The 13,802-nt window shown below is 42.0% G+C and overlaps 1 protein-coding gene across 5 annotated transcripts in view; it reads left to right on the top strand.

Moving 5' to 3' along the window:
• CDC42BPB (CDC42 binding protein kinase beta) overlaps window positions 1-11,778 on the top strand; it is a 161,515-nt gene extending 149,737 nt beyond the window's left edge. For 2 of the 5 annotated variants that reach the window (XM_061612226.1, XM_061612228.1), the window contains 7 exons: window positions 2,774-2,871; window positions 2,983-3,067; window positions 4,072-4,189; window positions 4,293-4,410; window positions 5,954-6,059; window positions 6,145-6,215; window positions 9,883-11,778. In XM_061612226.1, the coding sequence (XP_061468210.1) occupies window positions 2,774-2,871; window positions 2,983-3,067; window positions 4,072-4,189; window positions 4,293-4,410; window positions 5,954-6,059; window positions 6,145-6,215; window positions 9,883-10,014 (728 nt within the window). In that variant the 3' untranslated portion in view covers window positions 10,015-11,778. Of the gene's footprint in view, window positions 1-2,773; window positions 2,872-2,982; window positions 3,068-4,068; window positions 4,190-4,292; window positions 4,411-5,953; window positions 6,060-6,144; window positions 6,216-9,882 lie in introns of those variants that run through there. The other 3 variants (XM_061612225.1, XM_061612227.1, XR_009760777.1) reach the window with 2 other exon arrangements.
• Window positions 11,779-13,802: the final 2,024 nt, after the last annotated feature.

Here is a 13,802-nt window from a genome sequence, read left to right as displayed (position 1 = left end):
GACTGCCACAAACCAAATATAAGCAGTAGGTGTGTTCAGCTTGCATTGTCCATGCTTCTCAGTTTAGGCACAAAGCCAATGAAAAGAAAAGGAATGGGGCAAGATTCTGGGGTTCAAATATATGGCTTTAACAAGCTGGAACAAAATACTTTAGTGGGGGGGTGGAGGTGGGCAGGGGGGAATAGATGATGGCTCTTAAGCTCTCAGCACTGACAACCAGTGCCTAGTCAGTCGTGCTGCCTCCTTGTGTAGCAGCTGTAAGATCTGAGCCACCCTCCTGAAACAGCGTACTTCACAGTTTGATGACCAGTTGTTTAGTTCAGTCAGCTTCAAACAAGGTGCAATTCCAGGCTCCCTGGATGGAGAATCCTATTGGCCTTTACTTGGGCTAAAAGGTGAAGTGTTAACCCATCTTCTCCTAATCGCTGTTCCAACTGTGTGAATTTGTGTCCCTTCCCTATTGGGCTGGTTGATATTGCTAATGCACAGAAGGGGTTCTCCCTGCCCTCCCCCCCTTTTTTGCAAACCTTTGCTAACCTTGAGTCTCTTGTCCTTTTCAAAGCATGCTTAGTCTTGTCTGGGCTTGCTCTCTTGCAGTTTTGCTTGCCCTCCCAGCTGTGGGCTGTAGTGACCACTTCCAAGAAAGTAGTTGGTCTTGCATAACTTCATGTAAGTTATGCCAGGAGAAATTTGAACACTCAAAATGCTGAAACATTTTCAAGAAATGTGAGTACCTAGTTGTGTGCTTCTCAGAGCCCATACTGAGGGTTTCCTTAGGAGGTACTTTTGGAACTCATTGCCATAGAGTGATATGAAGGCCACTAGTTTTAGATAGCTTTGGAAAGAGAGTTAACACTGGCTTTCTTTTATGCTCTTAAGAACATAAGAAGAGCCTGCTGGATCAGGCCAGTGGCCCATCTAGTCCAGCATCCTGTTCTCACAGTGGCCAACCAGGGGCCTGGGGGAAGCCCGCAAGCAGGACCCGAGTGCAAGAACACTCTCCCCTCCTGAGGCTTCCGGCAACTGGTTTTCAGAGCATGCTGCCTCTGACTAGGGTGGCAGAGCACAGCCATCACGGCTAGTAGCCATTGATAGCCCTGTCCTCCATGAATTTGTCTAATCTTCTTTTAAAGCCATCCAAGCTGGTGGCCATTACTGCGTCTTGTGGGAGCAAATTCCATAGTTTAACTATGCGCTGAGTAAAGAAGTACTTCCTTTTGTCTGTCCTGAATCTTCCAACATTCAGCTTCTTTGAATGTCCAACCAACAGGCATCTGTGCCTTAAGCAGCTACATAACAAATACAACTGCAACAATTGAACCTTTTTCAGTGATGGGAACTGCTTCAACTAGTGCATGTGTCTCTCATGCAACTATTTAAGGTACAGGAACTTGTCCTTAACAAAAGTGGCATCCCTACAGTAGCTATTAGGAGCGATTGCTAATGGAAGTTCCATGTTCAGAGGCGGTACAGCTCTGACTACCAGGCAGATGCAGAGGAGAAACAGGAGGTCTGTGGCTCTCAGGCTGGCCAAGAAAATGTACCAAAGGTCTGATCTGGCATGACCTTTTTTATTTGCTTGATTGATTTGTTTGTTTAATGGGGCGCACCAGATCTTGAGACCTTCCAAAACCACAGTGGGTAAAGACCTTTGCACATTAGAACCATTTAGGTGGTTCTGTTCCACGGGGGTTCCAACCATATGTTGGGAGATATTGGCTGCTGTTTTTCCTCTAAACTATGTTGGAAAGGGATTTTCTTGTGTAGGCAACTTCCTAGGCCAGTCTTTCCCAACTAGTGGGCCACCAGATGTTGTTGGACCACAACTCCCATCAGCCTCAGCCAGCATTGCCAATGGTCAGGAAAGAATGGAACTGTGGTCCAACAACATCTGGTGGCCCACTAGTTGGGAAAGGCTGTCCTAGGACCATAGCACACTACACTTCCCTTTGGAAAAAAATCCACTGCTTCTGGAGTTCGCATCCTTTCCATTCAGAGACTTGAGTGGCGTAACCCTTCTATTTCCCCACTTCCAAGGCCAGTGCAAGAGATTGTGCCACTCTCTCCTCCTCTTCTTCCCCCCGCTTGTTTTTCTCCTCACCCCACACAAGGACATTGCACATTAAAAGTTCTGATGATCTATAATGAAGTCTGCAACAGAATTGTTTACTCCTTAGTGGCCTGGTCTACAGCCTGGTTCAAGGCCTTTCTTCAGGTGCTTTTGTCTGAGTCATGGTATGCGACAGCAAAGCAAAGAGCTTTCTCAGCAGGGCCACGCCAACTACAGAGGCTCATCTGGCACCCACATTCCAATCCTTTTGGCACCAAGTTAAAACATTGTTTTAACTTGTCATTGTTTTTTTTAAAACATTATTATTATTTAGGGTTTTATCTATTTTATTATTGTATTTGTGTTGGATATAACTGATTTTCACCATTGTGTACAATCTAAATTGAATAGAGGGTGGTATTAAAAAAAGTTTCAAATTCAAATACTTGGATACTTTGTTTGGGCTGTACCACTGCAGGAGGGGAGGGGGCTTACATGATGGAATGCCCCCCTTGCAATAGGTTTCTCTCACACAAAAAACTAGATGTCAAGGAGAAGAGTTCTTAATCGTCTGAGTGTAGGAATCAATGCCTTTTCGTTTCCTATATCAGTGGGAACTTAGGCCTAAGAGATGGCTTGAGGAACAGTTAACAGTTGAGATAATGGCACTCAGTTTTATCTCAAATGTATGCAGCCATGACAGATTTTGTACTTTCTCTCTAGGTTGCAATCCATTCTATTTAACGGTCTACAGTGAATATGGTGTTGATGTATTTAACGTTAACACTATGGAATGGGTTCAGACAATTGGCTTAAGAAAGGTAGGTAGCTTGCCTGAAGTGTCAAATATAATGGCTTATCCATTTACTGAAAATTTCCTGCAGAGTGTTGAAGATGGATTTTAAGTTTCCTTTACTTTGCATCCGTAACAGATCAGACCCCTAAATGTGATGGGCACACTGAATCTCCTTAACTGTGAACCTCCTCGATTAATCTATTTCAAGAACAAATTTTCAGGTCAGTGTGTTTGTGGGGAGGCAAGAAGGAAAAAGGCATAAAGAAGGGTGAGAGTTGCAATTTCATTCTAACGCACTTCGCACCGGTGTCCTAATGTGGGATGAGGGGAAGAGAAGAAGAGTCTGAGTAAAATTAGGGCTGCATGTTTTAACTCTCTTTTGCTAACCTCTTTTGCTCCAAGGTTAACACTCACCCTTGGCTTTCCCTTCAGGGTCTGTATGCCGGTAGTGGATGTGACTAGCCCACACTCTTGCATGTACACCCACAGGACACACCTGTGCACTCATCAAAAGATCAATCTGCTGACAGATGAGGGGGCAGTTTGCATCCCCATGGGGACAGAAACTCTCTGCCCACTCGGCACTGCATCTACTTTTTTTTTCTTTGGGGCACCATCAAATCAGTGGGGTTTGGGGAGGGAAGAATTGATTAGGGGCCCACATCATGCACACCCCCAGCCAGGGATTAACCAAGTCTGCTTTAAACTGTAGGTTGACCAATAGCTTTCACTGATTTTTGGGGGACAGCCAGTTGTAGTTGGTAGGACTTCTTGTTAAGGCCACCGATTTCTTTTTGTTCTGCTTGGGTTTTTTGTTTGAGGCTATTTTGATCCTGGCATGAGACTTTAACAGGGAGTAAAAAGAAAAACATTGAAGAAGGTCTTTCCTTCTATAAAAGTAAGTGGTAGCTTTTGCTCATTTAATTTTACCTTCACAAAAAGATACTTTATTAGAATCTGTAGATGCAGATTTTAAAGTCAGGTAAGAGCTGTGAAAGAAAGTAAAACAAGTAGAAAAGAAATGGAAGTTGAGAGTTAGGAGATGCATTCTGTGATTCATGATGCCCCTAGGCATTGCAAATTCATAGATCCTCAGTGTCAAGAGTTTAAATAATCCACAAAGAACTCTTCCTGCACGAGTCTCCTTCATTTTGGCAGGGCTTGTGCAGACCTTCTGGTGGGTCATGTCAAGTCTGTGTAACTGCGTTATGTATTGTTACAGCAGGAGCTGCCCTTAGTGTGCCAGAAACGTCCGACAACAGCAAAAAGCAAATGCTTCGCACTAGAAGCAAAAGAAGATTTGTCTTTAAAGTCCCTGAAGAAGAAAGATTACAACAAAGACGGTAAGGCTTTCATTTCTCTCTCCCCCTCCCCCCTGCCACACAATTGGTGGTAAAAGAAACTCTGCTTATGCAACTCCATTCTTTTATGCCTTTGTTGATTTAGAGAGATGCTTCGAGACCCTGAGCTCAGATCCAAAATGATTTCTAATCCAACCAATTTCAACCATGTGGCTCATATGGGACCAGGAGATGGAATGCAAGTGCTGATGGATCTCCCATTGGTAAAACTTCTTCGTTCCTTGGGGAAAGGGTTGTGCAGGTTTATGTTCGTCCACATCCCACAGATTCTGGGGAACTACCGAGCAGAAGAGCTTTAAAGTTTGAATAGAATTGTTTTTCATTTTCTAAGGGGCAATTGCAGTGTTTAATCAAGTCAAAAATGTCTTTAGGAAGAGTTCAAGAGTAGGCCTTGGTCTTGCACACTTCTGTACCCTCACTGTGAGGTAAAGTGAATGACAAAACAGTTATTCAAACATAGAATTTCTTCTGACCCTTTTAAAGGGGCTTTTATTTTCCATCTGGGTCTCTGCACAGTGCTGGTAGTAGGGGAGGAACCTGCAAATCCAATCCCTGTGATTATTCTTATCCTGGGTGGCAGGGGAGAGAGAGAGAAAAGAAATCTGAACAGTTTGTGTAAAAGCTACCTTAAGAATGTCATCTCTCTCTCTCTCTCTCTCTCTCTCTCTCTCTCTCTCTCACACACTCACACACACACACACACACACACACACACACACACACGAGATGCTGACAGTCAGGAAGCATCACTGCCAAGAGTGCAATCGTGTTTTCTAAATAACCATTTTCTCCTCCTTCCTTTTTCTTCTTTGTCTTGTCTAAAATAACAGAATGAATTTCCTTCCCCTTCATTCTCCCGACACTCTGCTCTGATATCACCTCCAACAGCCTTTGAGCACGTCTATCACATGAGCCCTATCTCTGCTGAAATCTTTCTCCAGAGTGACCATTCTTCCTCACAGTTTTCCTCCTTCTCTTCCTGTCCCTCCTCTGCTTCTGTAGCAAGGGTAGGAGCAGCTCTTTAGGAACTGGATGATGATGGTGTGCGTTGTGCCTCTCTGCCAACATTAAAGAAAAGTTGGGAGGGGTGCAAATAGTTTGCCGGGAATTACTAACCTGTGTATATATAAACTACTGCTTGCTGCTCTGAATCCAGCGCTTAAGATAGCAGGTTGTCGCTGCTAAACGTAAATCATGCCTTCTCTAGTAAGCCCTACCCAGAGTAGAAAAAGAGTTTGTGAGTCCTTCCAACAGCAGGAGACTAAGGGAGAGCTCATTGGAGAATACCCTGACATTTTTCATTGTAACTGAACTGCCAGTGGTTACTGCCACATGTACCCAATATACCATCACTGAAAAACAAACAATTCTCAGTTTATTGTAACTGGGAAAACTTGGAGGCATGATCTGCGCTTAAATTCCATTCTTTTCTTTTACATGGATACCCTGTTTTGCTGAGGAGTTCAGTTATTCTTCCTCCAGCAGTTGGAATGAACTTAGGCTTACCCAGTTTTTTTCTTGCCTTTCTATGGGGAGAAATGGATGGATTATCCTTTTACTGAATCTTCAAATGATACATCTTTTTATGAAATGGCTCTCATTAGTTAAGCGAAGCAAGTTTGTAAAAAAAAAAATACCACCACCATATAATAGCACTGAAAGCAGTATTCCTTTCACTGTTTTTAAAACCTCTGCTAGAAGTTTCACTTTCTTGTCTAATTGACTGTGGCTACATTTCTGCTGCAGAGTGTCTTACCTTCTACACAAGATGAAAAGGCTTGTCCTCCCACGGCCAACATTTCACGCCAAGCACCTCAGAGAAACAAAAGCTACATTTCATGGCCATCTTCAGGTAAGGACAGAAATGGATCTATTTATAGCCTGTAGTTTTATAAACTTCTCAAGAATGGAGATTCTCAAACATCTTTGCTTTGCAGGTGGCAGTGACCTGGCAGCAGCCATGCCCTTGCGAAGTATGTCTGATCCAGACCAGGAGTTTGACAAAGAGGTGAGATCTGTCTATCTATCTACATAGTTTGGTTTCCACATACTCATGCATAGTTCTGTATGTAGTCTGGGAAGATCCATCAATGTACACAGCAACTATTTGATTGTGTGAATTTATCTCTGCATAACTTGAATGCCAAATCTCAGGATTCCCTGCCCTCCAGGAATCTTGATTCTGCAAGTGTCCATCACTACAAAACATAGAAGCAAATATATCCTGTTTGTGAGTGAAGGGCAGCCCATCAGGGACTACCAATAGTATTTTTTTAATTCAGTACAGTTATACATCAGCTTTCAACTATAGTCATCAAAGTGGTATGTATATACTGCAGGATACACCAAGAATGACACACTTGAAACAAAACAGCCAGCTCTACTGGAGCAAGAGCTGGCATTTGATGTTCCAGTTGGTAGGTGTTGGCCTTTGATGGAAGAAGCATTCCAGTTGGAGCAAGCTCTGGGGTTGTCTTTGCCTGCCTGTCTCCCTCCCTTCTCCTATTTCTTCCCAACTGTCCCTTCCCTTAATGGAGGTGAATGTGGTTTTACTATGTTTATTTTTCTTACAATATTTTAGTATACTGTCCTTTAGATATGAGCCACTTTAGGTTTGAGAGAAGTGGAATAAAAATATATTTAAACCAGTAAGGACTGGTAGATGTATTGGAAGAAGGGAGGATGTGCAAGGAAGATGCCTGTGAAAGTGAGCATTAGATGCTTTCTCAAAACTCAATAACAACGATAGGCATCAAAGCATCACTACTGAGAACTTCCAAAGTCTCTATTGGCCCTTGTTACTTTCCCAGTGAATACTGATAGCCTACAGAGAGCCACACCTATGAAAAGATCCAGTACCTTTGGGCTTTGTGGTGTCACAGGTGTGTGTGTGTGTGTGTGTGTGTTAAAGTGCTGTCATTTGCACAGTGGTCAGCAGACCAACATTTCATAAGAACACACTCTGTCTTGTTTTTATTTTATTTATTTATTTTATTTATTTAATTACGCTTTTAAACCGCCCTATAGCAACGAGCTCTCAGGGCGGTGTACAGCAAAATAAAACCACATTTAAAAAACGAACAAGTGTGGATTAAAACATACAATATAAAACATATTTAAAAACAAAATTAAAATGCGAATAAAATAAAAATACAATTACAGTTAAGTTTAAAATAAAATTAAATTTAAGTTTAAAAGTTTAAAATGCCTGGGCGAAGAGGTAGGTTTTTACCTGGAGCCGAAAAGATAACAAAGAAGGCGCCAGGCGTATCTCATCTGGGAGGGCATTCCATAATTCAGGGGCCACCACTGAAAAGGCCCTAGATCTAATTGTTGTTCTCCGGGCCTCCCTATGAGTTGGGACCCGGAGAAGGGCCTTAGATGTCGAGCGCAGTGAACGGGTAGGTACATAGCGAGAGAGGCGTTCCATCAGATATTGCGGTCCGATGCCGTTAAGGGCTTTATAGGTAAGAACCAACACTTTGAATCTGGCCCGGAAACATATAGGTAGCCAGTGCAGTTGGGCCAGAATAGGTGTTATATGGTCGAATTTCTTCGTCCCAGTAAGAACTCTGTCCGCAGCATTCTGCACCAGCTGAAGTTTCCGAATCGTCTTCAAAGGTAACCCTACATAGAGTGCATTACAGTAATCCAATCTAGAGGTTACCAGAGCGTGAATAACTGAGGCGAGGATTTTGACCCTGATGACTGCAAACATCACAGGGCTGCAGGCTGCACCCAGACCACCTAAACAAGAACCTTAGGCTGCAGCTGTAGCCCTGAGAATTGCCCAGCAAATCCATCATCAGTGCCAGGTTTTTAGGTAGTCTTTTCAGTTTGCTATACTTACATAGTTTACATGCTCTCCTCTTAACTGTTGCTTTTGTTTATATCAACAGTGCACAGTAAAACTCTAGGGTCTTCTGCTTGGTAACTTCTTACCTTATCACAGCTCTTCCTTAGCTGATCTTGTCTAAATAATTGTCTATACTTGCTGTTCACACCCACAGCAAAATCCTGCCAATCATATCTGTCAGTGATATCGCCTTTTAATCTGTTGGCTAAATATATATTCTTCCTCCCGCAATTAAATGGACGGGCACAGTAGCAGTTCTGCTGTGGAGCTGTACTTTATGAAGAGTTAAATGCATTCCAAAATACTGGCAAACTGTCCAAGCAACCAGCTAAAGAGGAAAGAGAAGGGCTGTACATCCAATGCCAACAGCAGCATATCTAGAAGATAACTGTGGCTGCATAGACTTAACTGGATGTCCAGTGAATCCTTCATTTTGTGACTACATTCCTGTCTTCCCTGACAACATTTGATTGTTTATCTTGCAGTCAGAAATCTTCAGTTTCTTCTGTGCTATCAAGGATGTAATATAAATAATCAGTGTACAAATTAATCATCTGCTTTATATAGCAGTGCTTGCCTCTGCTTTTCCATCATACTTGAGTTCTGAACTACTCATCATGCACAACTGAGCAATCCTTTCCACCAGCTGGGATTTGTGGCGATGGCAGTTGTATTCTCTTTTTAATGGAAAGCATCCTTCTGTGGCTACAAGGGAGAGGAGTGGAGACGCTGCTTTTAATACATTCCCATCCTGTCTGACTGCTGCTTTCCCACCCGGGGTAGGGGGTGGGATATGCCTGGTATCTTTTTCCCTGTGGATGGAAAAGTTCCTACTGCACTACAAAGGAACGCACGCTCATCCCAGTTCCATAATAAGCTGAGACCCAAGTTACATGTGATGGTGGCAACTGTATGGCCTAGGCCCCAAGTGAAATTCACAGAAGGAAGACCTCCCATCCTCCCCTCTGCAGCCATCTGTGACCCCTGAAAAGCCTCTCTGGAGGGTCAAGGCACCCTCCTGAACAACATGAGCTGAAGTGGGGGGAGCTGCTGAGGCAGGAGCGGGCAGAAAATGTTCCTTCTATGAACTTCCTTGAGTTAATTTTTCTTAGGATCTAAGATCTTCAAGTGGGGTTGCTCCAAATTTGTCGGAAATAGGAAGGCTGCAAAAGTAAAGCATTAAAGGGCTGTGGAGGGTGTGTGTGTGCTGAACACACTTCACCCCATCATTTGTCTTTCCCTCTGCACCCACTTCTTTAGATGCTTTTCTCCAGGTTGGGTTTCATGTTTATAAAGACAACAAGCTGATTGCTCTCTTTTTAAGAACTTGGGAACAGATGAGGTCCAGTCCTGAATAGAAACCTACTAAGCACCTACTTCAGCTAGAGATGAGCTAACCTTTCAAAGCTCTCCTTGGATTGGATTGGGGTTTTCTCAGGCTTTCCCCCCCCTCCTCAACAAATCTTGAAACTCTGGAATTTTTTTCCCCAGACTACCTAAATTGTTTGGAAGGTTTGCCCTAAGTCATCCCTGCAACCCCTGAAAGCATCCACCCACCCTTGGCTGGAGCTGCTGCAGCAGCAGTACACTGAGAAGAAAGGCAGACTTTTCTCATCTTTCCAACCCCTTCTCTCTCCCCCTTCCCTCTATTACCCCATCATGCTGCAAGGCAGTTGTTCACAAAGGGGGCACAGTGCACTCTGGGAGGTGTAATTCTTTCAGGCCTTGTGTCTCCTATCAAATGTATCATAATTGGAGGGGTTTGGAGCTTGAAGTGCAGTCTGGCTTGAAGATATTCTTTTCTTTTTCTTTTTTGCAGCCTGATTCAGATTCTACCAAGCACTCTACTCCTTCCAACAGCTCAAACCCAAGTGGCCCCCCAAGTCCCAACTCTCCCCATAGGAATCAGCTGACACTAGATGGATTGGACCAATCAACCTGTGATGCATAATACTACAGTTCCCCCTCTCCCCCTTCTCATTTGTGATCATCCACAGCTGGAGCAGCTACTCCACGGAGTATTCAAGAACAGGACGTCTCCAACAGTGCCAAGACTGATACTGAATTTCTAGTGTTGCACAAAAGTAAATTCTATAGCTAGATTGTAGATTTGGGGGGGGGGATAAAAAAAGATGAGAGAATTCTTTATTACTACAGTGATCAAGTTATTTTTTTATGCAAAACTGTTTGTCCTTAACCCTATGATGGATCAATTTCTGCACATATATGATATTAACGTGGCATACACTATAGGCTTTCGGTAAATGGTCTTCATACTTAAGCTGGGGGGGAAATAGAAAAGAGGTGATAGTAGTTTTTACTACTACACTGTGTCAGGAATATTATTTTTCTATAGGATGATGTAATGTCTCGTTAGCAGGAAATCCTTTTAGGAAAAAAATGAGTCCTTTGAGTGGGAAGTAAAAGCAGGCTATGAAAGCAGGCTAGTTGCATTTTGGCTAAATATATTCTATATATATTCTGTTTTTTTCCACATTAGGAGAATGATAGGAAGCTGTAGGGCCATTCCCAGCATCTGTAGAATATGTCAGGAAGTTGAAAATTGAGGTTCTAGTTTGTGGCCTTTTAACTTATTTAGCCATTACATACATTCTCAGCTTTGTAAATGTTCTTCTCCCAACTTTTTAGTCATGTACATAAAACTATTACCGTTAACATTTTATTCTTACCCTGCTTTTTAAGATCTCTTCAGTCATTAGCCAGGGCAGGGCTTTTATATATATATATATATAAAAACTGCTGTGAAACAGGTTTTACTCTTATTTTCCTGCAAACATTTTCTTGGACATTCTTGTTAATTTCTCTTTTTGTTTTGTTTTGTTCCTTTTCAGTGTAAAAGATACACTACATTAAAAAACAAATGCTAACTAGCGTTCTCTTGGGATCGCTCCCTTGAAGGCTGCTTGTACGAAGGGGTTGTGTAGTACTTAAACCATCAGTCTATCTTTATTGCTAACCAAAGTGGAAACATTGAAGGATGTGTATATGAGGGTGCCTCGTCTTCTTTTCCTCTCTTTCCCCACTTCATTGTATTCTCACCTGCATGAAGACCCCATGATTGCTAATCAAAAGTATTGATTGTGTAGAGAGAGAGAAATGCACAGCACACTCCTGTATATTTTGCTACGGCCCATGTGCAGCGGTGACATATTGTGTGTATATTTAATCTCATGCTTCCATGTATTATACATTTAGTAATTTTCCCTCTCCCCCCCAACCACCACTACCACCCCCCCAAAATTGTGATCATGTTTCATTTAAAAGCGTGTGTAATTAATTCTGTGGCTGGCATATCCAGTTTGTCATTGTCACACTAGTGTGCCTTCTGTGCCAATTTGATGACAGTTGGATGTCAGTTGTTTTAAAAATCTGGTTTCTATGGGCTAATGCTATACCAATGGCTAATACTCTTTCCTGAAACACTGTATAGGACATGCACTTATCTCTAGTTTGAACCAAGTGTCTCTTGTCAACATTTAATCCTGTTACATTAAGTGTTTGACAATATTTGCTCTTTCTCAGATTCTTGATCAATGAAGCTCAATTTGAGCTGGACACTACTGCTTTGGGGGTTTTCTGGTTTTTACTCTTTTTTTAATGTAAGTCTAAAGTCTTTGTAATTATTGAATTGTGAGAACATTTTTGAACGATTTAATTGTCAATAAAGCGGAAGAGGAAGGTTTTAAAAAGTGAACCCAGTGGTCTTGTCCTGTCTTAGGCACGCCTTAGTCTCTGAAACTTGCCTGGTTCATTTGAAAGTCATCAGTACATGATTTGATCTCCCCTCTGAAAAAGAGAAGAATAACTGCATATTCATGTGTTCTAAGTTTGTTTTCAAACAACCAAGTGCATAACCTGAATACAACCAGCAACTCGTAAGTGGCTCTTTGGAGGAGGAGAAATGTATCAGCAGCTGAAGTTGGAGAAATGTGGTATGTTGCTTCCTGTGGCATGGAGCCAAGGGTCTTCCAATGGAACAGGGCAAGCCAGTGCAGTAAACCCACAGGCAGTTTCTTGGAAATATTAGTCCTGATTAACCTTTTTGTTTTCCCCAGTGCAAATGAAAAACTCTTTTCAAGTTTGGGGGCATTGTGGCATTGTCAGTATTATGCGTTCTTGCTTTGAGTAGACCACAGAAAAAATATTTATAGAATTTTGCCCTGGAATTGTAGCAGCTTTTAAGGACTGCTTACTCTTTTTTCTTGACTGATTTGTTGTAATATATTTTAAGTGGTCCAGAAAAATCAAGGTGGTGCGAGGTGTAGGGTGGGTGGATGGAAGAAGAGCCTGGAATTAAATTCAGATGTTAAATTAGCTTCATCTGGTCAAATAGTGGGCTTCTTCTAGGAGGAAGGGCAGAATATAAATTTAATAAATACACTAAAATGAAGTGGTTTCTAGTCCACAAAAACTTGTGCTACCAATAAATGTGTTGGTCTTTTAAAGTGCCACAAAATTCTTTGTTGGTTTTGTGGCAACAGACATGGCTATCCCTCTGGAGGATAGAGTTTAACAGTGTGGGTCATCACATTCGATCACACACAGCTTGTTCCAGGTTGCCCTTCAGTCATAACTGTAGTCGCAGAAGAATCCACACAAATGCACTACGTAAAGACACAATAAAAATGGCTGAAGAATATGTGCAAAGGCAGGAAGTTTAAATGAATCTACTGTCCTCTATCATAGGGATAATGATTAGTTGAAAAGCTGCCAGTTTACTTGCAGCATTTAGGGACAGAAAACAAATGAAGGCTGAACCCTTGCCAAAATTTTCTAATGTAATCCCCGAGAGGAAACTGAGAGGAAAGTGAGGTATCCTAACAAATAAATGCTAGGATGCTTTCATCTCTCTTCCTGTTCTTTCACTCAGATGCAACCAAGGCACGAGTTTTAAAACAGACCTGGGGGGAAGGGGGGTTAGTGCCAATTCTGACTCACTGTCACCACTCCACCACATATTTTTATAGTGGTGGCAATGCTGGGTAGCAAAATCGGATCTGGAGCTGATGTGAATTCACGATAACCCTCTATTTTAGTGCCAGAATGTTCTCAAACGCAAACTTTATTTATTTATAGTTTTATACCACTGTTCAATTAAAAACATCAAAGCTGTTTACAAGTTTTTTAAAAACCTTTGAAAATACAGGAAAAACAGAGGTCAACTAAAGTTCATGAAGGATATGGCCATCAGTGGCTACTAGCCATGATGGCTTTGTTCTAATTCCACTGTCGAAGGCAGTATGCCTTGAAATCCGAGGTGCTGGAAATCACGAGTGGGAAGAATGCTGTTGCACTCAGGTCCTGCTTGTGGGCTTCCCATAGGCATCTGGTTGGCCATTGTGAGAACAGACTGCTGGGACTAAATGGGACATTGGTCTGATCCAGCAGGCTCTTATGTTCATTTAGGTTACATTCTTACGTGTATTTTTATGGGAGTAAGACTTGCTGAACACAATGGGAATTCCTTCTCAGTACTTTTATTCTTGACTATTGCATACCCCCATTATGCAAAATCCTCTGGGTGGTAAACATGCATATGATTGCACTTTAAAGAGTAAGGTTATATTCATTCTCAGTAACTTTGCCGCACTGTTATGTTACAGTAGACATCTTACTGAATAGCCAGAGCAAAACATTATATCTTAACCCAAAGAAGTCTATATTTCCAGGAACATAGAAGCATATAGGAATTAAATTATTAAACAAAATTTTTAAAAA

This window comes from Rhineura floridana, chromosome 2 (genome assembly GCF_030035675.1).
Source record: "Rhineura floridana isolate rRhiFlo1 chromosome 2, rRhiFlo1.hap2, whole genome shotgun sequence".
NCBI lineage: Eukaryota > Metazoa > Chordata > Lepidosauria > Squamata > Rhineuridae > Rhineura > Rhineura floridana.
This window is presented reverse-complemented; position numbering and strand designations above follow the sequence as displayed.